Source organism: the organism of the source record quoted next, unplaced genomic scaffold (genome assembly GCF_019419815.1).
Source record: "Pyrus x bretschneideri cultivar Hongxiangsu unplaced genomic scaffold, Pyrus_bretschneideri_v1 Contig20, whole genome shotgun sequence".
In the NCBI taxonomy this organism is placed as follows: domain Eukaryota; kingdom Viridiplantae; phylum Streptophyta; class Magnoliopsida; order Rosales; family Rosaceae; genus Pyrus; species Pyrus x bretschneideri.
In genome coordinates, this window is record NW_025999502.1 from 5,383,307 (window position 1) to 5,407,711 (window position 24,405).

The following is a 24,405-nucleotide window of genomic DNA, read 5'->3' on the forward strand; positions in this document are numbered from 1 at the left end:
CAAGAAGGATATCTCCAACATACAGTAAGAAGGTAAAAGCTTTGTTCAACATCTTGGTTCTTTAAGAAGCATGTGGAATGAGTTAGATGTGTTCAGACCTCACACAACTGATCTCTCTGTGCTCCTTAAAAGAACTGAAGAAGATAAAATTTTTCAATTATTGTCTAGCTTGAGCTCAGAATATAAGGATTTAAGAAGTCATATTCTCATGAACTTGGAGCTACCATCCTTCACTAGTATCTGTGCAACTATCCAACGTGAGGAAGTAAGGAGAAAAGTCATGAACAATGGTATAAAAACCAACGTGACAGAAGCTAGGGCTTACCTGACAAATGAAAAAAGATATAAAGGAAAAAACCCTCATTTAAAGTGCCTACATTGTGACAACATCGGGCATGTGAGAGACAAGTGCTGGATCCTACATCCAGAACTCAAACCTGACTTCATGAAGGATAAATCCGCACCAAAGACAAGTCGAGCACACCCTCGTGCCAACACTGCAACATCTTCATCTATCAACAATGTTGATACCTATCAACAGTTCACTGCAAATCCTGCCATCCTTTTAAATGAGTTCGCATCGTATCTCCAACAAAAGAAGGGAAAAGAGGATGGATCGGTTGATCATGAAGATGGAAGTACTACTGCATTGATGGGCAAATTTGCAGGTTTTTTAGCTGATGCTGATTATGTACCTCAGACAAACTTGAAAGGTATCATAACTGCTTTCCAAACTGCTCTTAAAATAAATGAGTTACATGATTTTTGGGTTGTAGATTCTGGTGCCACAGACCATATGACTAATCAAATGTCAAAGTTACATAGATTTGAGAAACTACATAATCCTTCACATGTATCTGTTGCTAATGGTGAAGGTGCAAGGATTGTAGGAAAGGGAAAAATCCACCTGATATCTGATCAAATAGAGTCTATGGCCCTATATGTCCCATCATTTCCATTTCAACTTCTCTCAGTGGGAAGAATCACAAATTCCTTAAATTGTTTGGCCATTTTTTCACAAAAAACTGTCATTTTTCAGGATTGTATAACCAAGAGGACGATTGGTGAGGGGTTTTACCTTGATGGTCTCTATTACATATCAAAAAGCTCTTCCTGTGGGTTCCATGCCAAGTCAAAGTCCATCCATACCTCCATTCAAGCTTCCACCTTGTGGCACCAACGACTAGCTCATCCATCTCAACCTATCTTATCCACCTTATTTCCTGACTTAGGCAAAGAATCAACCCACTGTGAAACTTGTCATTTGTCAAAGGCAACAAGACTACCTCTAGGGTCTTCGATGTCTAGAGTTTCTCATCTTTTTGAGCTTGTACACTCTGATATATGGGGACCAACAAATGAATCTTTTGATGGTTATAAATATTTCATAACTTTTGTTGATGATTATTCAAGAGCCACCTGGTTATATTTATTAAAATAAAAAAATGAGGTGATGGAAGTGTTTAAGGACTTTCACAACCTTGTCAAAAATCATTTTTCTTCTCAAATCAAAACCCTAAGGTCTGATAATGGCACAGAATACATGTCTCAAGTCATGACTCAATATTTGAGCAACAATGGCATCATACATCAAACTAGCTGTGTTGGCACACCCCAACAAAATGGTGTTGCCGAGAGAAAAAACCGAGATCTCCTTGAAAAAACTAGGGCATTGATGTTACAAATGAATGTACCAAAACGTTTTTGGTCTCAAAGCGTCATGACAGCAGCTTACCTGATCAACAGATTACCTAGTAGGGTTTTGGGGTTCAAATCCCTAATGGAGATAGTCAAGAACAGAAAGGTGGACTTGTCTCACCTTAAAGTCTTTGGATGCATCTGTTTTGTTCATGTTCAGTCATTACATCGAGACAAACTTGATCCTAGGGCAACTAAATGCATTTTCCTTGGCTACCTGTCCACACAAAAATGGTATAAGTGTTATAATCCACAACTTAAGAGACTAATTGTTTCAAAGGATGTTCAATTTCATGAAACTAACTCTTATTACAGTAAGTCTCTGGATAGTACAAGTCAGGGGGAGATTATCTTGGACATGTTTCCACTGCCAAAGACTGAGATACTCAACAATGCGGGTGATCAAACTCACACAATGGATCTTGTGGCTCCAAATCAACCGGATTCATATGACGACAGCAACATGCCTGTAGAAGATGAAACTCTACGTAGTATTGGTCCTGAAGAACCTTCAGAAGAGTCTCTTCCTACCATACCTCGACGAAATCCAACTCGTGAGAGGCACCCACCAGTAAGACTGCAAGACTTTGTTACGTACAAGCTCAAGCACCCCTTATCCAACTACTGTTCTTATCAAAAGTTGTCACATAATTACACTGCCTATTTGAGTAATATATATGCGCATGAAGAGCCTCAATCATTTCAAGAAGCTAACCAATCCCAAGTGTGGCAGCAAGCAATGCAGGATGAACTGCATGCACTCGATCAACATAAAACCTGGAGCATTGTGCCACTGCCCAAAGGAAAGAAGATAGTAGGCTGCAGGTGGATATACAAGATTAAATTCAACTCGGATGGGTCTATTGAAAGACACAAGGCACGATTAGTGGCCCGTGGCTTCACTCAAACATTTGATGTGGATTACAAGGAAACCTTTGCCCCTGTTGCAAAGATGAACACAGTGCGCGTACTCTTGTCTGTGGCTGTCAACAAAGGATGGCCTATGTATCAAATGGATGTAAAAAACGCCTTCTTACATGGTGAACTTGAAGAAGACATCTACATGAGATTACCACCGGGTCACTCTCAAAGTCATAAACAGGATGTTGTGTGTAAACTGCACAAATCAATTTATGGTCTTAAACAATCACCGAGAGCCTGGTATGCTAAGCTCAGTTCAGTCCTTATCAGTGTTGGTTTTGGAAGAAGCAATGCGGACTCCTCTTTATTTGTACGCTCAGGCACCGCTGGTACATTGGTTGTTCTTGTGTATGTTGATGACTTGATCATCACCGGAGATAACCCTGAAGAAATCAAAGAACTCAAGCACTCCCTTCAGCAACGCTTTGCAATAAAAGATCTTGGTGTTCTGAGATACTTCCTTGGCATCGAAATGGCTACATCTCACAAGGGCTTCTTCCTTAACCAGCGCAAATATGTTCTGGATCTCCTTAAGGAAGCAAACATGAGTGATGCTAAACCGGTCCCTACACCTCTTGACATTAAACTTAAGGTCAGCTTAGAGGGTCAATCTCTTCCAAACATAAGTTATTATCAGCGGTTGGTTGGTAAGTTGATATACCTGACCATCACAAGGCCCGACATTACCTATGCTGTCAGTATTGTTAGCCAATTTATGCACTCTCCCACGATGGAGCACTTTAACCTAGTCAAAAGGATACTTCGGTATCTAAAAGGTTCTGTGGGACGTGGTATAATCATGAAGAAAAATGCAAGCACTCAGATTACAAGTTATTGTGATGCAGATTGGGCTGGTAATTCCATTGATCGTAAGTCTACAACAGGATTTTGCACGTTTGTGGGAGGCAACCTTGTCTCATGGAAAAGCAAAAAACAAACTGTCGTTGCAAGATCCAGTGCTGAGGCAGAATATCGGGCAATGGCATCTACTGCGTGTGAACTAATCTGGCTCAAAGGTTTATTGTGTGACTTAGGTGTTTTCAATCATCAATCCATGTCCCTTTTCTGTGACAATCAGGCTGCAATGCACATTGCTTCCAACCCAGTTTTTCATGAGAAAACCAAGCACATTGAAGTCGATTGTCACTATGTTCGTACACAAGTTCAATCTCAGGTTATCCAAACGCATTTTGTAAGGAGCTCAGATCAACTTGCGGACCTATTCACAAAATCATTGGCCTCTCATCAGTTTCAGCTTCTTCTTGGCAAGCTTGGATCTATCAACCTTTTGGATCCAGCTTGAGGGGGAGTATTGGATGTGTCATTATTAAAAGTAGATAATAGATTAAGATTAGTGGGATTGGAGATCATTATGTTGGAGGTCATCATTATGTTGAAGGTCATCATTATGTTGCTTTCGGTTCTCCCATATATGTTGCATCTGTAATGGTATTGGATGTGTCATTATTAAAAGTAGATAATAGATTAAGATTAGTGGGATTGGAGATCATTTTGTTGGAGGTCATCATTATGTTGCATTCGGTTCTCCCATATATGTTGCATCTGTAATGGTTTCAGATATGAAATATACATAAAACATTCAATAGTAGCAAAGACAACTCTCAAGTTAGGGTTGGTCAGGCTAAGAGGAAAAAACACTTCCCTGTGAATTATCTTAAACCACTACACTGAGTTGCAAGACGTATGGTATAAACTTTCAAAAAGAATTTTGTGCCACAACTATTATCATATATACAAACAATTGCTTAACAAAATGCACCTAATTAATCACTATTACACAACTAATCGCAATGAGAAACGTCTCCAACTTACTTGCATAAATATCAACATGAGATCAGTGAATTACCATTGCTTAAGGTGAAAGACAAGATGGTTCAACTGGCTAGTAATACAACTACACATACTATGTGAAGCACATTCATATATGTAACTCATATTATCAATAACCCAAACCTTAACGAAGAATATTAAATAACTCTTGTTGCAAAAGGAAATGCATCCAATTAATGAATATAACTGAATTGTTCACGTGGGAGGTATACTAAAACGCTACAACAAAAATGGTATTTTCATTACACGCAACCCTATTGCCCTGCATGTATTGTAGGAAACCGAACCAACAATGAAACGCCCAACCCTAGCAAATGAATTGAGAGCCGAGTGGACCAACAACTTGGTTCAGATTAAGAGAATAACCAAGCTGGAAACAGTCACAATTCAAATGGGCGCGCGAAATCTTACTTACAATGAAGAAGGCTTTGCTCTGTCTGTTAAGTCCACAACAGAAATTTGTTCAAAGTTCAAAGGGATCTTCACTCGTCAAGTTTGTTCTCAATCCGTCTATTCTGCGAGCAATTAGAAATGGTATAGACAGATCTTACGAGAGGCACATAATTGTTTCACTTTTCGAACAAAAAAGAGAACAATGTGAATGAACAAAAATTTCCTTCCATTGATCCATTATTAGGTTTACAATCACACAATTACAGCACATGCATAACTAATCGTCCTAACTAAACTATAGCCTATAACGACAAATAAAAAATGTTTACAACTATATATATACAATGCCCTCCTCCTATTGAGATGTTTGCTTCTAATCTTCTCTTCAACTGAGATTGTCTCTTGAATGCCTTCTTGTTGTTATCGGATGATTGGGTCGGAAGAGTCCTCTTCAGTCGCATTCCGCCGTTCAGAGCATGCGCTTGCACTTCAGTCTTGAAGGGCTCTGCACTCTACGAGCCTCTCGTCACTGTTGCCATTCTCCCATACATCAGAAGCGAATTTGGGACGACCCGATTCCCAAAGGATGGTCCAGGGGTTCCACTGAGATCCCAAGGTGTTTGTTGATCAGGACCAGGCCACGCCCTTTGAGGTTTTCATCTGCAATTGCAAAAACATAAAATCATGTAGATGAAATTAACGTATAGAGCTGATCAAGGTCTTAATTAATATATATGAATCATATACTCTCAAAGGGTAATTAGATAATTTATCACAGGTTTGTCGAAAAATTAAGATGAAGATCAAATTTTAATAAAATCATGGATTCGATTGAAAGAAATATACCTGATCTGGTAAATCATGGATGCGATATGTTAGAACCCTACCAGCACCGCCATCCTCTTCATCTTTGCTTTCAGACCCTCACAAACTTTCATCTCTCTCTGGATCCCTAAAACCTAATGAGTAATGAGGGTCTCAACGTGGTCAGTTTTATAGGTGGAGAGAAGATCTGTAGAACGCTGGGCGCATTTCAAATCCAGGGGCTGCTGCTGCTGGTATTAGGGTTTTGAAGTAGAATTGGATGTTGTCATCAAATTTGGGAAATGCGTTTTCTTTACCTTAACAATATGGGGGTTTTTAACTTTAATTTTTGAAAAAGACTGAAATTTAATATAAAAAAAAATCTAGTGTTAAATTTCATATTGATTATAATTGTCTTTAATTCAAATTAATTAATGAGTATTTTATTCAATGTCTCTCATTAAATATTTGAATTTACTAATATACACATTTTAATTTATTTTTTGATCAAAAAACGGTTTTTTTTAATTTATTAATTTTATTTAACATTCTTCATATTTGAAATACTGAAATAATGTACCTAAATGTTAGTACCAAAATATATTATATTGAACTAATATTAGTAAATGTTAGTACCGAAATGTATTATATTGAATTAATGCACCTAAATGTGTATACCGAAATGGATATACTAAAATATATCAAACGAATTAATGTACCTAAATGAAGAAGACAAAATATATTAAAATATAGTATATAACAAAAACTAGTTTATCCAAATGTTTACAACAAAATATATTATGATGAATGAAATGAAAATAAAAATTATAATGAAATACAATTAAATACATTAAAATTAGGAAGAAAAAGAAAAATAATTAAAACATCAAAATATAACTAATAAATGAGGTGATGATTAATGTATTAAGAGACTAAAATTAGATTTTCATCTTACTCATGGTTTTAGTCTAAAAATATTATAGACAAGATTCCAACTTCCAACTTTCAGGTGCATTGTATTATTCCCAATAGACCACAAGCAGGCCAATAGATCACGAGAATGATCCCTAGTGCAGGTCGGTGGAACTGGAAAATCAAATGGAAACCGTGAGACCTGAGAACATATTCGCAGAGGAACATAAAACAAATTATTCTTCTTAAGTACTAAAACATTCTTGATGAAAGAACCACAAAAATATTCGCTAGAAACCAAGTTTTTCTATGCCGGAGTCTTGGTTTGATTGTTGAATCATGGTGAAGCCGACGTCTATCGAACTACAATCACTAAGTAGGGACGAAACTTTGTTTTAAGAACATTGTGGTACGCAAACCTCAATCATTGTTTTTACTTGTTTGAAATTAATTTCATTTATTCATAATCTATCAATTGATTGAGTTGTATTTATTATTTATTAGCTAGCATGTTCGAATTTATTTCTATATTATTGATCATTTTCTAACATCTACAAACATGATCAAATATTTGAGTTTTCATGAGTCACGGGGGGCCATGGCCACTGCAGGCCTTTAACAGTGATCCGCTCCTGAATGCGTAGTCATGTCACTCACTACAAGTGAACAAGGGGCAATAGATCATCATGAAGTACGATCACATGGCAATAATGGTGCATTATAGGAGAAGTACTTGTAGGAACGGGAAGAACCAAGCAAATAATTTCATTATATCCCTTCTAAGTTCGTTCGCATCCAAGGGTATCCCTTCTAAGTTCGTTCGGCATCCAAGTGTCTTGGGCGGTAGTTTATTCTGTAAAGGATGTCAGGTGGTCGAGTCTACTAATGTGATATGATACGCGATCTCAATCTTTGAATCCTGGGATGTAATGTTCGAATGGTGCCGCACTCTGGCAGCAGCAGCTGGCGAACTATTTCACCATGATCATGTTGGATTGTATAGTACTCCAATAGATCCTACCGTTTGGGCATTCATTTTAATACGTCTTGATGCTTGCTTCTTTCATGTGACGTTCATTGTCTAACAATACATTATTATATGCATTATATATATATATGACAATGTATTATTGAATTAGGATACCACGTAGTGGCTAGTCAAATTAACATTTGAGACATTTGTCTAGCTACAATAACAAAAATTTAGTTAGTATTGTTGTAGATGCTCGTGATGCCAATTAGTGCAATTATAAAAAGGATAATCGTTGCTTTCCTCTACGTAAGAAATGCACACATCCTTCCACTTGCAAAAAAAAAAGTATATTTTATCGTGTAAATTTCATAATTAGAATGGATTATTTTCTTAATCCTCATTTAAGTAAGAGTAATTTATAAGAATTTATTCAAATTGAAAATTATTAAGAAATTAAACGATTGAATTATAAAATTTATACAATAAAATACGTTATTTGTGAATAATGGTGCACTGTCCCATAGTAGGAGGCAAGTATTTTCCTTAAAAATGTATAAATGAATAAATATATAAATAAATGCGAAATAAAATAAAAATGAAAAGAACCGTTTCACCCCGTCTGTTTTTTCTAATTTGCCATCTCACTCTCTCCAGAAGCAGAAGCCAGAAGAAGAGGGTTTTAGCTTGAAAACCATCCATTTGTGTCGGCCTCATCCACTTCACTTGCAGCAGGTATTGCAGTGCGCCCCTCTGATATCTGCGCTCACCACCATCAAGGTCAGTGCTTACCCTTCTCTCTCTCTCTCTCTCTCTCTCTCTCTCTCTCTCGCCTTTAGCTCAATATTTTCCCTTTCATCCTCTTTGCCTATAAATTTTCATTAGGGATGAATTTAGCAACGCTTTAGCCTCTACTTTTTACCCGAATTTAATATAAAACTGCAATATAATTGAGGAATGCCTTTTTATTTTCGTTTTTAATTTCTGGAGGTTCATGTTTTAGCTTTAGCTAGTGTTGTAACTACTGTTGATGCTGAAATATGATATTTGATGATGGGCTGTTGCAGTCCATGGCCTTTTGTGTGAATTGGGTAATTGAACTATTTGGTGGAAATCCATGTGCCCTCAGCTTCTGGGAACCGGCTTCAGAGCCGGTGAGCAGAGACTCCCTTTGATCCAGTCAGTCTTGTGCAGACTCCCTACTTGTCCCGGTTTTTGGATTACCAGTTCAAAGTCTCTAGGATGATTGAGAAATTAATGAGAAATTTGTTTCAGTAAGGTAGGGAGGTGGGTAAGATTAGCAAGGGCCCCTTAATTTGTTGGGACCTAGTATGAAGACCAAAAGAAAAGTGGTTTAGCTAATGGTCATTTGAGGCAGAGAAATGTTGCCTTGTCGGTGACTGGTTGTGGTGGGAAAGACACGGTGTGTCAGCAGTCCTATGGAGGGGACTCCGTGTAGGGGAAAATGGTTCAATTTGGTGTCCTTGGAAGACATTTCTCAGGGTACCCTGTATTTTCTTCTCTATTAAACTTGTGGTGACTCATCGTTCCAGACACTGTTTCCAAACCTGTGCGGATCCTACTTGAACTGTGATTCCACCATTGAGTTCTTGGCTTATCTTTCTTCCTCCCGTGTGGTTTATTTGAATCATAGTTTTAGGAGAAATCTAGTGTTAGGAAGTTGGATAAGTATTAGGAACTTTACTTTGCTTCCTTCCTGTGCTGACAGGAGTAGTTTATAATTTCAGGGATCTGGAGTCTTCTCCTGTAAGTGCTTTTTGATGTCTTCATTAGATAACCCGAACCGTCCTCACTTCACTTCTTTTAAGTTTATTTGGAAGTTGGCGTGCCTACTAAAGTACTGTTGCTTGGCTGGTTGTCCATGGCAAAGTCAATATCTGTGATTTGCTTCTTTATGGCCTTCTTGTCCATTCTGTTTTGTATTTTCTTTGATCTGTTTTAAATATTTGTTTTTTTATTAAAAAAAAAAAAATTATGCCTCCCTTATAAACATGCTAAAAGTTGTAAAATTAAGTCCTTGTTCCGTTATGGAATAATCATGAGTTTTTTTTTATCCTGTTCTTGGAAGTTCATTTAGTTTCATATACTTCACAAGAAAATACGTTAATTTTGATTTATGTTTTTGTCAACAATGTTAAGGCACGTCCATTCATATACTAATTTAGTTTCTATGGTCATCAATTATCATTTCAATGTAAAATGCTAGTTCACATTTCTATTTTCTTCCCCAATTTTCTATTGGAATATATACTAAAGTAAGCTTGTTGCAGGAGCTAAAAGACATAATCTTTTCATTTCCTGTGGACATCTTCATGGTCTTCCATGTTCAGAAATGCTTTAAAAGCCTTCGCTTCCGACGCAGTACTTCAAAACCTTGCTCCTTTTTCCATACCTCTCCTGAAAATTGCTCATCTGCTCTTTCTTCAATTTTGTCTGCTCCGCTGGGATCGTCACAGTTTGAAGACTCTACAAGACTATCTGACCTTGACATCATCATATCTAAAGTATCTGTTGGAAGCAGTGATGATGAAGTTCTACAGTCTCTTGCACAAGATCAAGCATGTAATAGCATTCAGCTCACGGATAAACTTGTTGATCAACTGTTTCATCGGTTTAAGAATGATTGGAAGTCTGCATTGGGTGTATTTAGATGGGTAGAGTTACGCTCCGACTATAAACCCACCCCAGATGCATATGATTTTATAGTTGACATTTTGGGTAAAATGAAGCAAATGGATAAGATAACGGGTTTGTTAGAAAAAATGCGCCAGGATCATCTGGTGACTCTTAACACCGTAGGTAAGGTTATGAGAAGGTTTTCCGGTGCAGGGAAATGGGAGGACTCTGTGAGGATATTTGATGATTTAGGAAGTTTTGGTTTGGAGAAGAACACAGAATCTATGAACTTATTGCTTGACACCCTTTGCAAGGAAAACAAAGTTGAGAAGGCCCGTCAGATCTTCTTAGAGCTGAAATCACATATCTCCCCCAATGCTAATACCTTTAACATTTTCATTCACGGTTGGTGCAAGATCAAACGGGTTGACGAGGCACATTGGACAATCCAGGAGATGAAGGGACATGGCTATCGCCCTTGTGTCATCAGTTACTCGACCATTGTCCTCTTTTATTGCCACCAATACAATTTTAGTAAGGTCTATGAATTGTTTGATGAAATGGAAGCTCAGGGGTGCGCTCCAAATGTCGTCACATATACCTCTGTCATGTGTTTTCTAGCAAAGTCTGAGGAGTTTGAGGAAGCTTTGCAGTTATATGAGAGAATGAAATCTGCTGGATGTGATCCTGATACACTTTTCTACAATTCACTGATCCACACACTAGGAAGAGCTGGCCGAGTCAGGGAGGCTGTTCAGGTCTTCAACGTTGAAATGCCTGAAAAGGGGGTTCCTCCTAATACATCGACATACAATACAATGATTGCCATGTTTTGCCACCACGGGGAAGAGCAAAAGGCCTTTAATGTCCTCCTGCAGATGGAAAATGCAGGGTTATGTAAACCTGATGTTCAGACGTACTATCCATTGCTTAAAATGTGCTTCAAAACTGGAAAAATAGACGATTGTTTGACTCAATTATTGAATGACATGGTCAACAGACATCATCTCAGTCTCGACCTATCCAGCTATACCCTTTTGATTCATGGACTATGCAGAGCAAATAGATGCGAGTGGGCTTACCTTCTCTTCAAGGAGATGATTGGTCAAGAGATAAAGCCTAGGTACAAGACATGTCGTTTTCTCTGGGACGAAGTGAAACTGAAGAATATGTTTGCCGCTGCTGATACCATTGAAGATTTCATGAAGAAACTATAATCGCATGAGAACCATCTCAGGGTACTGTAGTTCATTTGACGTGACACCGACACGTGAAGAAATGCATCTTGACTCATTGTCGTTGCGTTAAGTATGGATTTGTGTATGAAGAGATGGGGGAGAAATACTTCAGGCTATGCACAGTTGTAGGAGTCAGGACACTAAGAACAGTTACTGTTGCAGCGCATTAGGACTGGATACGTTTACTGCTGGAGATTTCACTTTCGGTTTGGAATGTCTGGCATCAACCATTTTAGGGACTGAGAGGCGTAAAGGTAAAAGATTGAGGTCAAGGAACTGGATGGGGAGGAAAGATCATACTTCTGAAAGTGTTGTCCAGAACTTGTTTTAATCAGATTAAAGGTTCCACCTCCCACCACTCCTGAGCAGAAGGAAATTAACGAGACGATCCTGGCGCTGTTCCGAAAGACTATCTCACATTATTTTTGGTACATTGCATGTCCTTGTTCATTTTTATCAAACGATTCTCCGTTTATTTGTTCAATCCAAATGCCAAAATTAAACATGACACGAGCGTGTAGGTGTGCGGAAATCATTTTTTGTAGTAGTTATTATCTATGTCCAAATCTGATTCATTTTCCGGTGTGTTCCGTTGCATCGTAGAAAAATTACCGGATTTAGGGCTGGTTTGGTGTTGTTGTGCAAACTACTTCTGATGTGCTGTGAGAATAAGCTCATCTTTGCTGCTTCACATTTTCATCTCTTTTTCACCCCAAACTGTGAAAGTAAGCTGTTTTTAAATATTTACCAAACACCTTTTTGAGGTCAGCTTATTTTTATACCCACTTTTTGTAAAAGCATCTCAGTACCAAACCAGTACTTAATCACCTAACGAATAATCTGTGCAATGTTACCCGAAATCTGTCACTCTTTTGATCATATGTTTGGCCGTTCCAGGTTGATGTGGATACCTCAAAGAGAACTTGAGCTCCATGGAGAATGGAGATGGCCTTTTTTGAAGTTTTTGGTTGCCTTCCTCGGATAAAACGAAAGTAGAGTACATATTTTTGGTTGTCTTCATCGACATCGTTGGAAACCTTCGGGTTTTTTTTGTTTTTTCGTTCTGAAGAGATGCCGGTTTACGGCAACTGGCATTTCTTAAAAAGGATTGGTCTACATCAACGGACCATGCCATGTAATCTTGCAAGGAAATTGGTACATGAAAACCAACACTCGAGCATTTTGAGGAAGTTAACTGAACCTTCTCCGTATGTATGTTTGTGTCTAACAAAACAACCCTAAACTCACTTGTATTACAAATTGGTTCCTGTAGGCTGTGGTCAACGAAAACTTATAATCGGGGAGCGACAAACTGGAAAAACAGCAAATTCAGCAAGCGATTAACATCTTCATATACATTGAGTGGATGATGCACCACTGAAGTAGGCTGTTATAGCCTTTAGAGAGCTCTGCACATAATTTTCTTCAATCTGCATATTCAATATCAATCACGGGCGTACGCACAGTGTTCAAAATTCAGATAACTATCACAAAACAAAACTAAAAAACATGATACTATTGATATTTTCCGTGCATAACACATTACTTTGTATGCATCGGACCATACCTCAACGTCTAGAGGAGGAGCAGACAACCAGCAGAGTTCTTCCACTTGGTGTAAGTCCACATTCCGCGGTAAGTACATAATGATGTTGGGCGTTATCGCTTGAGCAGCTTGAAATATTGCGTACCTGTGCTTAATGCATTAATAGAAAAATAAACATACGAAAAGAAAATAGATAACGTAGAACATCAAACTACAACTGTCTACATACGACTACAACAATAATCACTTCACTTGGTTTTGTTCGAACACTTCCCGAGGACAAAATTTACCAAACAAGGTTAAAACTAGAGAGAACATTAATATTCTAGGAAAAACTATTCTAGGGACTCAGATGTGAAAGGTTAGGAATTGATGGCAAGGAACAAGTTGGGGATGATCGTAGGTTTTATAAACATCGTGGTATCTGTAAAAATTTTATGACGTATCGGAAAGAGCAGCATACATCTGCAAGTAGCCGCCCAAACTTATTTTTATTTGATAAAAAGAACTATGATACAAAGGCTTCTACCACACCTGATCAACAAGGAGATGGACCTCAAATTGGAAAGAAGTAAAAGACCAGATATGAAACACACTCCTGCGCACCGGTCTATTTCTTTCCCTTGATTCTCCTTTGATTTATTCAGTCCAAAGGACACAAGAAAAGGGATGTGTGGAATCACTTCCCGGGACTAATGGTGAGGGACTGAGTCAAAACTCAGAACTACATCCCATATCCAGAAAAGTAGAAATTCCAAGATATGCCATCAAAGTAGCTATTTATATTATATAAACTACAAATACAAAGGATTTCAATCTGTTCCAAGCGAAACTTAGATATACTTTCAATTAATTTTTGGTCAAATCTTCTTATAACTTGCCTCACATCTGTGATTTAGATTAATGCATCGACAAATTTATCATCATCGTTATTTTAGTTCATAGAGCCGACCCCACTTAGAGGATAAGGCTTTGTTGTTGTTGTTGTTGTAGTTCATATATTCAGTAAACTACACCACACCAGTTAACGTTCTCCTTAATTCCCATCATGCAATGTAAAATGAAGACATCTTTACATACCCATCTTTTGGCTTGAGTAGGTCAAGTGTAAATTTCTTTACCCTTGTGTACGATGGGCCTCCCCAAGGTGGTGAAAGGAACACTACATCCCCCTACGAAATAAAGATACAAAATTTACATTAGTAAACGCAGCTCAAACTATTACAGAAAAATAGTTCTAAAGTTTTATACTAATAAAGCAGATGCAACTACGCAAGGTTTTATCTGTTTAGTTATTCATTCATTTTAATCTCCAGATAATATTGAATCAAATATCAAATCGTATGAGGTCACACAACAAAATTATGAATCATTATACAAAGATACGAAAAAATCTACAAATGTCATCAAAAGTTACATACCTCCTCATCGTGGGGTTGCTTACATACAGAATGATTTCATAGATTCTCAGAAATTAATACTGAGAGGAAAGCAGTACCTTCAACGATGGTGCAAGTTCAAAAAAGTCTCCAACAATAAAATCAATGTAATCTTCCACTCCATATATTTTTGCATTGTTAATGGCCATATCCACCTTTAGGGGATCAATTTCAATGGCAACAACGTGACAACGCCTAAGAGACCACAGACCAAAGATCAAAGTTATTAAGCTCTTGTAAAACACATACATAATGAGAATGTAAAAGCTTATCCAACATGCATGAAAATGGTCGTTCGATACGTAACGTCCACCTACTCTTGTCCATCAAAGATGAAACCCCGACAGAATTCAACATCCAAAACCAGACACTAAATTGAATATTGATCTATCATATAAAATCTCGTATAAACTGAAGCAAATAGCCTACAAAGTACAAACTGTCAAGAATACAAGACATTAGGTCCCCCTTTAATACCTCCGTCGCTCCAGTACTCTATCGTATTTTTCAATCAAACGATATCCACAATTTACTGCAATTTATCTGGTCTAGCAGTAAAATTCAACCCTCGGGTTTCGATAAAGTACTCAAACATAAAAAAGCTCTCAGCTTGAATGCATACTTTCTCAGGATTTAACCAAAGTTGAAAGTAGGCACTACATTTCCTGATAAACATATCTTCAAATATCAAGGCCATAAAGCTTAGAGATTGATACAACTGATTGCCAAGTAACTAATAATTTGCATAAAATTACCACCTCATATGAACGAAGTTTGGGAACTTACAATGAAGCAAACTGAATGGCATTGCCGCCAACGCCCGCGAAGCAATCGATAACAGTTGTTCTTTGGCATCTCTTGGCGTGCCCGATTGCAATCTGTTCAGGCGTGACAGAGTACCAGCCCTGTTCATCCATTCTGATCCCCTCGTCGTATCTCGAGAAGAGATCATATCTCTGAAACCAATACTTCTCAACAAGGGGACTCAACCCTTGTTCAAGTAACTTCCTTCTCCTATAAATCTGACCTGAGAAAACTAGCAAACAAATAAATGGACTATTAAAAATTCAAAAGAAAAGAACCCCAGATTAAATTTTCTTAGGGATTTTTATGAACTAATTTCTCTAGCATTGCAGTTTTCAGCAGGAAGATTTGAAAAATTAATGTTTCCTTCATTTTCTGGGAAACCCAACAGAATTAGAATACAGAAAAATGACTGATTACGTGGGAGGTGTAAGAGCTTGTTGCATTTCTTAGGACGACGAGTGCCTCTTCGCCGCCTTGAAAGTTTCTTCTGCATCCTCTGATATTGGCGGGCTGGAAATTGAATGAGAGCGGGAATTCTGGTTCAGTTCAGTGGTAGTCTCCTCCTTTCTCCTCCTCTCTTGCACCGAGTTTGATGATTCATCTTCTCCTCCGACTTTTTTTGTTTTTGGTTCAAGCAGCCAATTTCAATAAATAAATAATAAAAAACACACGCACACACACAAATAGGCAAGTCCAAAGTCCAAGGACAATTAAACGTTGCCCAAAGTTAAAAAAAACTTCTCTCTCCGTGTGAGAGCTTTTCTCTCGTAGGGTTATTTTCACTTCGAGGGTTACAAACCCAAGAAAATCTGGTGGTGTCAGTCCTAGCTTCAGCTCGGATCAATTGTCGTTGTGTTCTTACTTTCTTTCTCTTTTATTTTCCTTGTTTCTACTGTTTTTTCTCTCAAATTTCTACTCTGATCTGTTATTCCTTTATCTTCGAGGGTATTACTCTTCCTGGCTCTTCCTTACTCCGATCTTCAGCCATGAATCCTATTGAGATTGTGTGTAGAGTTCCAGTGTATCCATAGGCTCGGGTGTTTCCAACACCACCACTTTCTTCTTATTGTCTGTCGAATCCGACAGTGTCGTTCGTGGGTTTTTTGATCAGTTGGCTTCTCACGTTTAGTTGTCGGCTATCCCTAGCTTATAGATATGCTCAGGTAGCAAATTGGAGTTAGATGTGGCATCTGTTGAGGCGGTGCGAGGCGGTGGACAAGGAATCTGCGGATAGATTGGAACTGGACTAGTGGAGAAAATTGTGGAAAGTTGTGGATGCTTCTCGTTTCGGAAGATTGGTGTTAAGCTTGGGCCTAACTGTTTTTGGGCTAATTTTGTGTTTTCTAGTGTTTTAGGCCTATTTTTGTTTGTTATGTAGTCTTTGGGCCTTGGTTTGCTTGTATGTTTGTTTGTGGTGTTTAATAAAATATCATTTTACCAAAAAAAAAAAAAATAATCCAAAGACAATCCATAACATTAATAAAGGAAACAAGCCCCAGAAATGAGCCCATAACAAAGTCTAAATCGAAAACCCTAAAATGGAAATGAGAACTAGCCTCCTCCACCAAAATAGCCGCATTACCATCCCCGAGCCGCCGCCACCAAAAAGAAGAACCAAAGAATCGAACAATGGAAAAGGGGTGGGCAACCAACCCGCGCTAAAAGCGTTCCCATAATCCTACCAAATATTGTGAATTGCACGTTAGTAGCCATCGAAACCCAAAGCACGCCTCCAACCAAGTCTATGGAGGAAGAACTCGAGGAGCCAAATAGCGAAATCCGGCAGGCATAAGCTCACTGCTAGGAACAACAATTTGGATAGAATAAGGCATGAAACTCAGATAGGCGACAAGAATCCGACTTGTTAATTAGAATCTTTGAGTTGAAACTCACATAGAAAAACATAGTTGAAGATGAAAAAAAAATGCAAAATTTGTATTTTTAAAGTCACTATTAAACAATGACTTTAAATTTTCTGGCAAATAAAAAAAATTAAAAAAAAAAATTTCAGCCAGAACGATGGTGGCTAGTGATAAATTTTGGCATTAGCAACGATGGCATGTAGGTCATGTGCAATGGGGACAAAATATAAATCTTCATATGCTTATAAGTGTATTTGCCCACAATTTGTTTGTTATCCTAATAGAATGGTAATTGATCAGTAGCGTAGTCAGGAGTTTCAAATAATGGGATCACAATATAAATCAAAAAAGATTTACTTGGCCATTACTTGGTAGGCACCAGCTAGTTCCTGCCAATATATACTAATAATAATTATTATTTGTATAGGCTTGTCGAGGGTGGATACAAGATACTATGGAGTAATATTGAAAATTGTCAACTCTTGTCAACTAATGTATTTCATCGAGTATATTGTACGCACAATAAAATTGCACACAAGAAGAGAGAAAAGGAAGACAAATATGATAGGAGATATACCAAGTAGGGGAATGAGATTGTAACTTAGTTTGCCTTAGCTGTTTATTGAGGTCAAAGCAATACACTAACGCCACTTAATAATACAGTTCAGTGGTTCCGCTTCACTTGTAAGTGAGAAGTCTTAAATTCGATTCTCGCCGAATGAGAATTTGAACCACATTATTGCTAGCTCATTGTGTAGCTAAGCCCACCCATTTTCCCTTAGAGCAACTCCTGCGTATCAAATGCCCCATAGGGCAACTTCCTACTCAATCCCCTCTAGTGAACAGTAACTGCCTTTAATGAACAGTAATTACCTTTTGCATTTCCACCCCTAACTAAATAGCCATGGCAATAGGCAATAAAATATTAGTATTTTTTATTTTATAAAATAATACAAAATAATTTTATTTGTAATTTCGGATAAGATTTTCAATCGTTCTCGTTGTGACACATGTTATTATTTGAAAAGACAAACTTTGGTGATAGATTTCGATAAGATTTTTATCCAATGTCGTTGTGCCACGTGTCGTTACCTTTTCAGAATCGTTGAGAATAGATTTCTGATAAGATTTTTAACCAATTACGTCGCGCCACGTGTCACAATCTGTTTACAATCTTTGAGGGTAGATTTCGATTAGATTTTTAATGAATGACGGCATGCCACGTGACATTACAACCTAATCCTTTCTTTTTCCTCCTTATAACCCATCATCAATCTCAAGAAATCACACACCAAAATCAAAATCTCTATTATTATTCATAGTTTCTGCCTCATTCTTACAATGTCTTCTTCAAGGATGTTGTGGGAAATCAATGAGCAAGAGAAAGAATTGTTTAAGCAAGGGAAAGAAATGTTCAATCTCCAGGTGGGTGAAAATGAGATGGAAGAGGATGAAGATGAGGAGCGTAGAAGGAGAGATGACGAATCAATAAGCCAAAGAGTCTCACATTCCCAGCAAGTCATCCAAGCTGTGGCTCAGATCTCCAGGCCCAGCCATTCCGTAAACATTGATAGAAACAAGGCAACGACGAGGTACATATCTCTTGGATGATTATTTTGTCTGTAACAATGCATTCCTTAATACGTACTTTAGACGTCATTTTAGAATGGAACAACATTTGTTCAACAACATCATGATTGCTGTTTGCAACCATGATTCTTACCTTGTGCAAAAGAATGATGCTTTTGGTGTTATGGGTCTCTTCCTGAACAAAAAATTACTGCTGCCTTGCGGATGTTTGCATATGAAGCATCTGCAAACCAAGTGGATGAGATAACGAGGATAGAGAAATCAACCATTCTTGAGTCCCTGATGAGGTTTTGCTCCACAATCGAATCTATCTACACCACAGAGTATCTCCAGAGACCTACTGAGATGGACTTACAAAGGCTTCTGAAGAAAGGCAAGATGCAAGGTTTTCTTGGGATGATTGGAAGCATCAACTGTGACAACCCATCCCGAATTATTTGTACCATAGGCGTGAAATGACGATTTTGCCTTTGGTGGTTAATTGCCATTTTGGGGTGTTGTTTAGTTGTTCTTTTTCGTTGTGAACTCACCTAGGACCACACACCCACACACACACATCCGTGGACTTTTCTCTCTCCCTTCTCTCTCAGACTTTCTTCCATTTTCTTCCTCATCGTACGGACAACTTCCATCCAACCATTTCTGGCACGGATTGTGTTTATTGTTGGTGTTTTTGGACTCCTTTCGAGCTCAGGAGTCGATTGGTGGTGTTGGTTGGACTTGAAACCCTCAAAAACCCTAGAACCTGTGAACCGAGTTTTCGTGCACTGTTTATGCAGTCATGATCGCAGAGGTTTCATCGAGTTTTGAGGTTCTAAAAGCTTTAGGACGTCTTCACGAAGCTTGGAAAGTAATTTTGAAGTGTTTTGGTACCAATTTCATGGAATTTGGTTGAGAAATGAAGAAGATATTAAAGTTTGAAATTTTTCCCAGTTTCCGGCGAAATTCAAGTTGCAGACGAGAGCAACCGGCGAAGGAGGCGAATATTCCGTCAGAGTTAACGGAATATTCTAACGGCATCAGGTAATGGTCGTTCACTTCTGTTAGGGTTTTAACGAAATATTCCCTAATGGCGTCAGGGTTCCACATGCATGCCTGCGCGTGGCCGGCGCGTCTGACAATGCCTTGGCTGGAGCGTGGGGGCGCGTGAAACCTCAGAAAATTATTTTAAAAATATGGGGATGTTTGTGAAGTTGAGTAGAGCACGTTGGTATATTCAAACACTCTAATTGAGCAATGTATGAGAAGTTATTACCCAAGGTTGGTTATGTGCGTTAGATTGACGGTTTTATAGTTGTATCACATATAGGTAAGGACTATCTGAAGGATGAGCGTAGTCATGCGAGGCTCAGGGCTTACAACCCTTCTACGTATCAGTGAGTGGGCTTTTGTTTTCAATATATATATATATATATATATATATATATATATTATGATTGGTATCTTTCTAGAAATTACGTTTTATTGGTTTTATAATTGAAATGTCATGTCGAATATCATCGTTATTATTATTGTGATTGTGTTGGTTATGCTTTGGTGCCGCGAACGCTCAGGTAAGTTAGGTGAGTATGGTGTTAGTGATAAATGTGGTGTTGATGAGATTGAGTTATAGCTTATATTTCTGCACCTCGGTGATTATGCTCCACTAGAGTAGGGCCTAGCCTTCACGTGATCGTTCACCTCCCGCACTGTACGCTCACCTTGGATCCAAGGCAGGTGCCAGCCTTTCTTACAGACCACTATAGGTGGTTCCAACTCGTAGGTGACTCGTGATACATCGCACAGCCTTCATGTGATCGTAGCACTGAGCGTAATTAGATACACCAGCCTGTCGTACAGACCACAATAGGTGGTTCCGACTCGTGTGCAGGATAGTGGTTGAGGTGCTATAGATTCAACCGTATAGGTCACTTTAGGTGACTCCGGCTGACGTACTGATATTATCGGCATATTTTGATTGTTTTATCTGACCTACTTGATGCTTGTACTATTTGTTTGGATATTCTGACGCAGCATATTCTGGCATGACATATTTGAGCTTTATCGTTTTTAGCATGATTTGATATACTAGTACGTATAATATTTTCTGGAAAGTATACGGGTTTTACAGATAGGGGTTATTACTTGATATTGAAATGGTTTGAAAAACAAACTTTGTTTTTGCCCACTCACGTTTTTTGTTTTGCGCCCTTCCAGGTTTTAGGTAGCGAGGATGTGGGTGACGAAAGAGGCATTGATGCATTTCTAACAGAGCACCCTCCATGTAGGATTTTCTAGTTATCACTTGTGTAGTGTTTGTTTTTTGGACTGCACCTAGGATACTCGAACCTTTACTTTTCATTTCTCCTTCTATGTTTGTCACTAGCACTCACTAATCTTTTATTGTAAATTATTTTGTTGATTTTATTTTTCTCGTATTTTCACTCTTTTACTTCCGTATTGCGCACTTGGCTACGTCACCCTCACGTGACGGCCAATACGCTCCAATTTTTGAATCGGAGTGTGTCATCTACTGTATGCACTGGACCTGAAAAAACTGTCCAAGTGCATGGCAAGGAGCTTATGGGGACAGAAAATGAGCAAAAAGTATCATTTTGGAGGCGGTGGCATCATTTGATACATGGATTTGGCATGCTTTTTTTTATATTCTGAGAGCTCAAAATGACCTCAATGTCTTGCCCAATCCCTAGTGTTCAACGATATCCTGCAAGGAAAAGTACCAAGTCTCACGTACTAGGTCAACGAACATAAGTACCACGGGCCATATTACCTAGTACCCAAGGTGGTCATCATTTGTCAAAACAGTGCCACGTCCCCAAAGTGCAAAGGAAAAACACTTTGCAAGCTGTCAAGAGGGTGTAGGAAGGATTTGGAGCTTGTTTTGGTATCCTCCAAGCTCGTTGGACGATTGTCAATGGTGCTGCCAGAATGTTTGATTTAGATTCGCTTCGATCCATCATGATGATGTGCATCATTCTTCACAACATGATTGTGGAAGATGAGTATGATTATAATGCTGTTGATGAATATGAGCCAGACACAATGAACAATTCCAGAACACAAATATATTGTGCTCATGAGGCCACCGAAGAACCCATGCAACACGAACCATTACGAAGGGATGGACGTTACAATGAAAGGCTCATTCAACAATATACTTCACTTCATGACGCATATATTCACAGTGCCCGGCAAATTGACTTGATAGAGCACAGTGGTAATTGAAACAAGCTCAAGAAACTTAAGTTAATTTAGTGTCTTTGTTTTTATTTGGTGTGTTTATTTAATTTTATTTGGTGTGTTTTTTAAGTTCATTTTGTGAGTTTTCTTTTATTTGGTGTGTTTGTAATTTTATTTGGTATGTTTATGTAATTTTATTTGGTGTGTTTATATCCTTTGAATAAAGATTCTCTTAGTTTAAATAAATTACCAAATTAAATAAATATACTCTTAGTTTAAATAAAGTACTAAATTCAATAAATTGGAAACAACATAAAGTACTCTATTCAATAAATAAGAACTTACAACCCAAAGTGATTGGTAAATTATGGGCTCCAATTAAAAACAAATTCCCTAGTCCCTCGTGAATGGAAAATCATCACCTAACCAATTTGTGGTGCTAGGACCATCTCCTCTTGCTCTCGCTTCTCTTGCACTCCTCCTTTGCACAATGTCCGCTTTCTCCGAATTCCAAAAATATTTAGAATTTGGAGATATCACCTTTACAGGCTCCTTCATAATGTCACGATCTTGTTGAGCCCTTCTTTCTTCTTTAAGCTCTTCCCTTTCTTGCCTAAGTAGCTCTCTTTCTCTCTCGTTAGCTTGAAATAATCTCTCAGCAGTTGTAGCTTTTGCCTCCTCTCTAGCCTTATCAGGCTCAAATTTAGCCATTTCCCGCGCCAAAGTCAATTCATCTTGGCGAGCAAGTTCTTCCATATATTTTGCATAATCATTCTAGGAAGCACTCCATTTTCTCTTTGAAGCCTTCTTACCTTGAGGCCTAATTGGATAACGGGTCAACCTTGACCCTTGTTCAGGGGTTACTTCCAGCACTTGTTCTGTGTCGCTTTCATGAACATGCAAGTGATGATCGGGCGTAGAGTATAGAGGGATATTGTTCATGACAACTTTTGGACCGACAGGCACAACTCTAAATTTAGGACAATCTTTGACAATATTCCAACATTCACACCAGTTGAATGATTTTTTTTTTTTTTTTTTTTTTTTTTTTTTTTTGGTTTTGGCATTATACCAAGCTTGTGCTTGAAGTGTCTACACAATGCAAGAGAAGAAATAATTATAATCAAAGTAGCTAATATAAATTTGGGTATAGTACAAGCAAATAAATAATATATTGTTACCTAATCTACGAAATTTTCCCCACTTCGAATATTACTACTAGCTTGTGCCAAGGTGTCTCTCCAATAACTAAACGATTGACTAAGTATTCTCCAACGACTGAACATCGATTCTTTTGTTCTTTTCCTACCAATTTTCTCAAGAAAAAAGGTATGAATAAGACTTCACATTTCTCGTAACTACATCTCATTACCCGTAATCGGATCATGAGTAACTCCAACCTAGTTAGAACACAACGTAACATCTTCAATAAGCGTCCAATTCGTACTTGCATCATTAGTCATTTTGTTGGAAACCAATTGGATTGAAACTTTGGGAGAAAGATTGGAATGTGGTTGAAAGTATTTGAGAAAATATGAAATTATGGTGTAAGGTAGAAGATAATGAGAAGGTATATATAGAAAAGTAAAATCAAATTTTTTTGGACTTTTTATTAATTTTTTGTTAACTTAATTAATTTCTGTTGTTGGATTAAAAAAAATTTGAAATCCAACCCTCCAAATTGTGCCATGTGGCACAATGGTAATATATCTAATTATTTTTCCTTTTTTTCTTATTTTTAAAGACAAATAATGTGGACCATTGATCTGAAATCCAACGGATGATATTGTGCCACATCATCTAACCGTGGGGGGGGGGGAAGTTTGAAATTTTTTTACCGTTGGAAATCTAACGATCCAAAAAATTTATCCGTTGAAATCTAATGGACGAGAATGTGCCACATGCCCGCATAAACGGTAACATTTCAGACCTTTGGACGACGGGCCCCACCGACTAAAAAGTTGTTGGCGATGCGCCCCTATACGCACGTGTGCGACACGCACCAGACGTAAATTTTTTTATAACGTGGCTGACATCAGCCATGCATCATTTGGCCTCAAGCTCACGGGCCGCCGATTCAAGCCCACCCTTTCACTCGAGCCCCCCTCAGCCCAATCGCATGCATGGGCTGGAGCTAGGAGAGGAAGGCAATTGGATGAAATTATTGCCGGTACAACGGGCTATCACCCATGGTGGAGTTGCTCTTAGTGTAGGTAATTTTTTTTTAATTATCCCATGGTAGCTCCACCACTGAAAGCAATTGGTAATTTTCTTTAAAATTAGCATTTTTTTTCGTAAAGCATTTTATTAAAATTGGTATTTAATTTGAATTTGCCTTTATTTTGAGCAACAACCTCGAACAACATTTAAAAAAAAAATTAAACAAATTAAAAAAAAAAAAACTAAACGACAATGATAGTAACATAGAACTATGTGTCTTGGGTAATACGCATTGGAGTGGTTGTAGGATGCCATAATTTCATCTTATCTATCAATTCAATATTTCTTCTTTCTTGGGGTATATTTTAGGAGCTCTTTGTCAATAATTGAATCTTCC

The 24,405-nt window shown here is 38.0% G+C and overlaps 2 protein-coding genes and 1 long non-coding RNA gene across 6 annotated transcripts; 1 reads left to right on the forward strand and 2 right to left on the reverse strand.

Moving 5' to 3' along the window:
- Positions 1–5,072: 5,072 nt before the first annotated feature.
- Positions 5,073–5,948, reverse strand: LOC125477175. The gene is made up of 2 exons (XR_007258344.1): positions 5,710–5,948; positions 5,073–5,523 (listed from the first exon to the last, which is right to left on the reverse strand). It is a non-coding gene; the product is annotated as an uncharacterized LOC125477175 (long non-coding RNA).
- Positions 5,949–8,165: 2,217 nt separating this feature from the next.
- LOC103960254 (pentatricopeptide repeat-containing protein At3g04130, mitochondrial) lies at positions 8,166–12,460 on the forward strand. 2 transcript variants are annotated; one of them, XR_007258314.1, is made up of 3 exons: positions 8,166–8,329; positions 9,841–11,852; positions 12,322–12,460. XR_007258314.1 is itself a non-coding variant. In XM_009372699.3 (2 exons), the coding sequence occupies exon 2, from the start codon at positions 9,883–9,885 to the stop codon at positions 11,401–11,403; it is 1,521 nt and encodes a 506-aa protein (XP_009370974.2). In that variant the 5' UTR covers positions 8,166–8,329; positions 9,841–9,882; the 3' UTR covers positions 11,404–12,004. The 2 variants fall into 2 exon arrangements, 1 of the variants encoding a protein (XP_009370974.2); XM_009372699.3 differs by lacking the exon at positions 12,322–12,460 and having other exon boundaries at positions 9,841–12,004.
- A 151-nt stretch (positions 12,461–12,611) lies between these two features.
- LOC103960253 (trimethylguanosine synthase-like) lies at positions 12,612–15,888 on the reverse strand. 3 transcript variants are annotated; one of them, XM_048583993.1, is made up of 6 exons: positions 15,634–15,888; positions 15,196–15,445; positions 14,469–14,604; positions 14,051–14,142; positions 12,992–13,115; positions 12,612–12,854 (listed from the first exon to the last, which is right to left on the reverse strand). In XM_048583993.1, the coding sequence occupies exons 1-6, from the start codon at positions 15,707–15,709 to the stop codon at positions 12,774–12,776; spliced, it is 759 nt and encodes a 252-aa protein (XP_048439950.1). In that variant the 5' UTR covers positions 15,710–15,888; the 3' UTR covers positions 12,612–12,773. The 3 variants fall into 3 exon arrangements, with proteins under 3 accessions (XP_048439950.1, XP_048439952.1, XP_009370973.2); XM_048583995.1 differs by having other exon boundaries at positions 15,196–15,431; positions 15,634–15,879; XM_009372698.3 differs by having other exon boundaries at positions 15,196–15,436; positions 15,634–15,879.
- Positions 15,889–24,405: the final 8,517 nt, after the last annotated feature.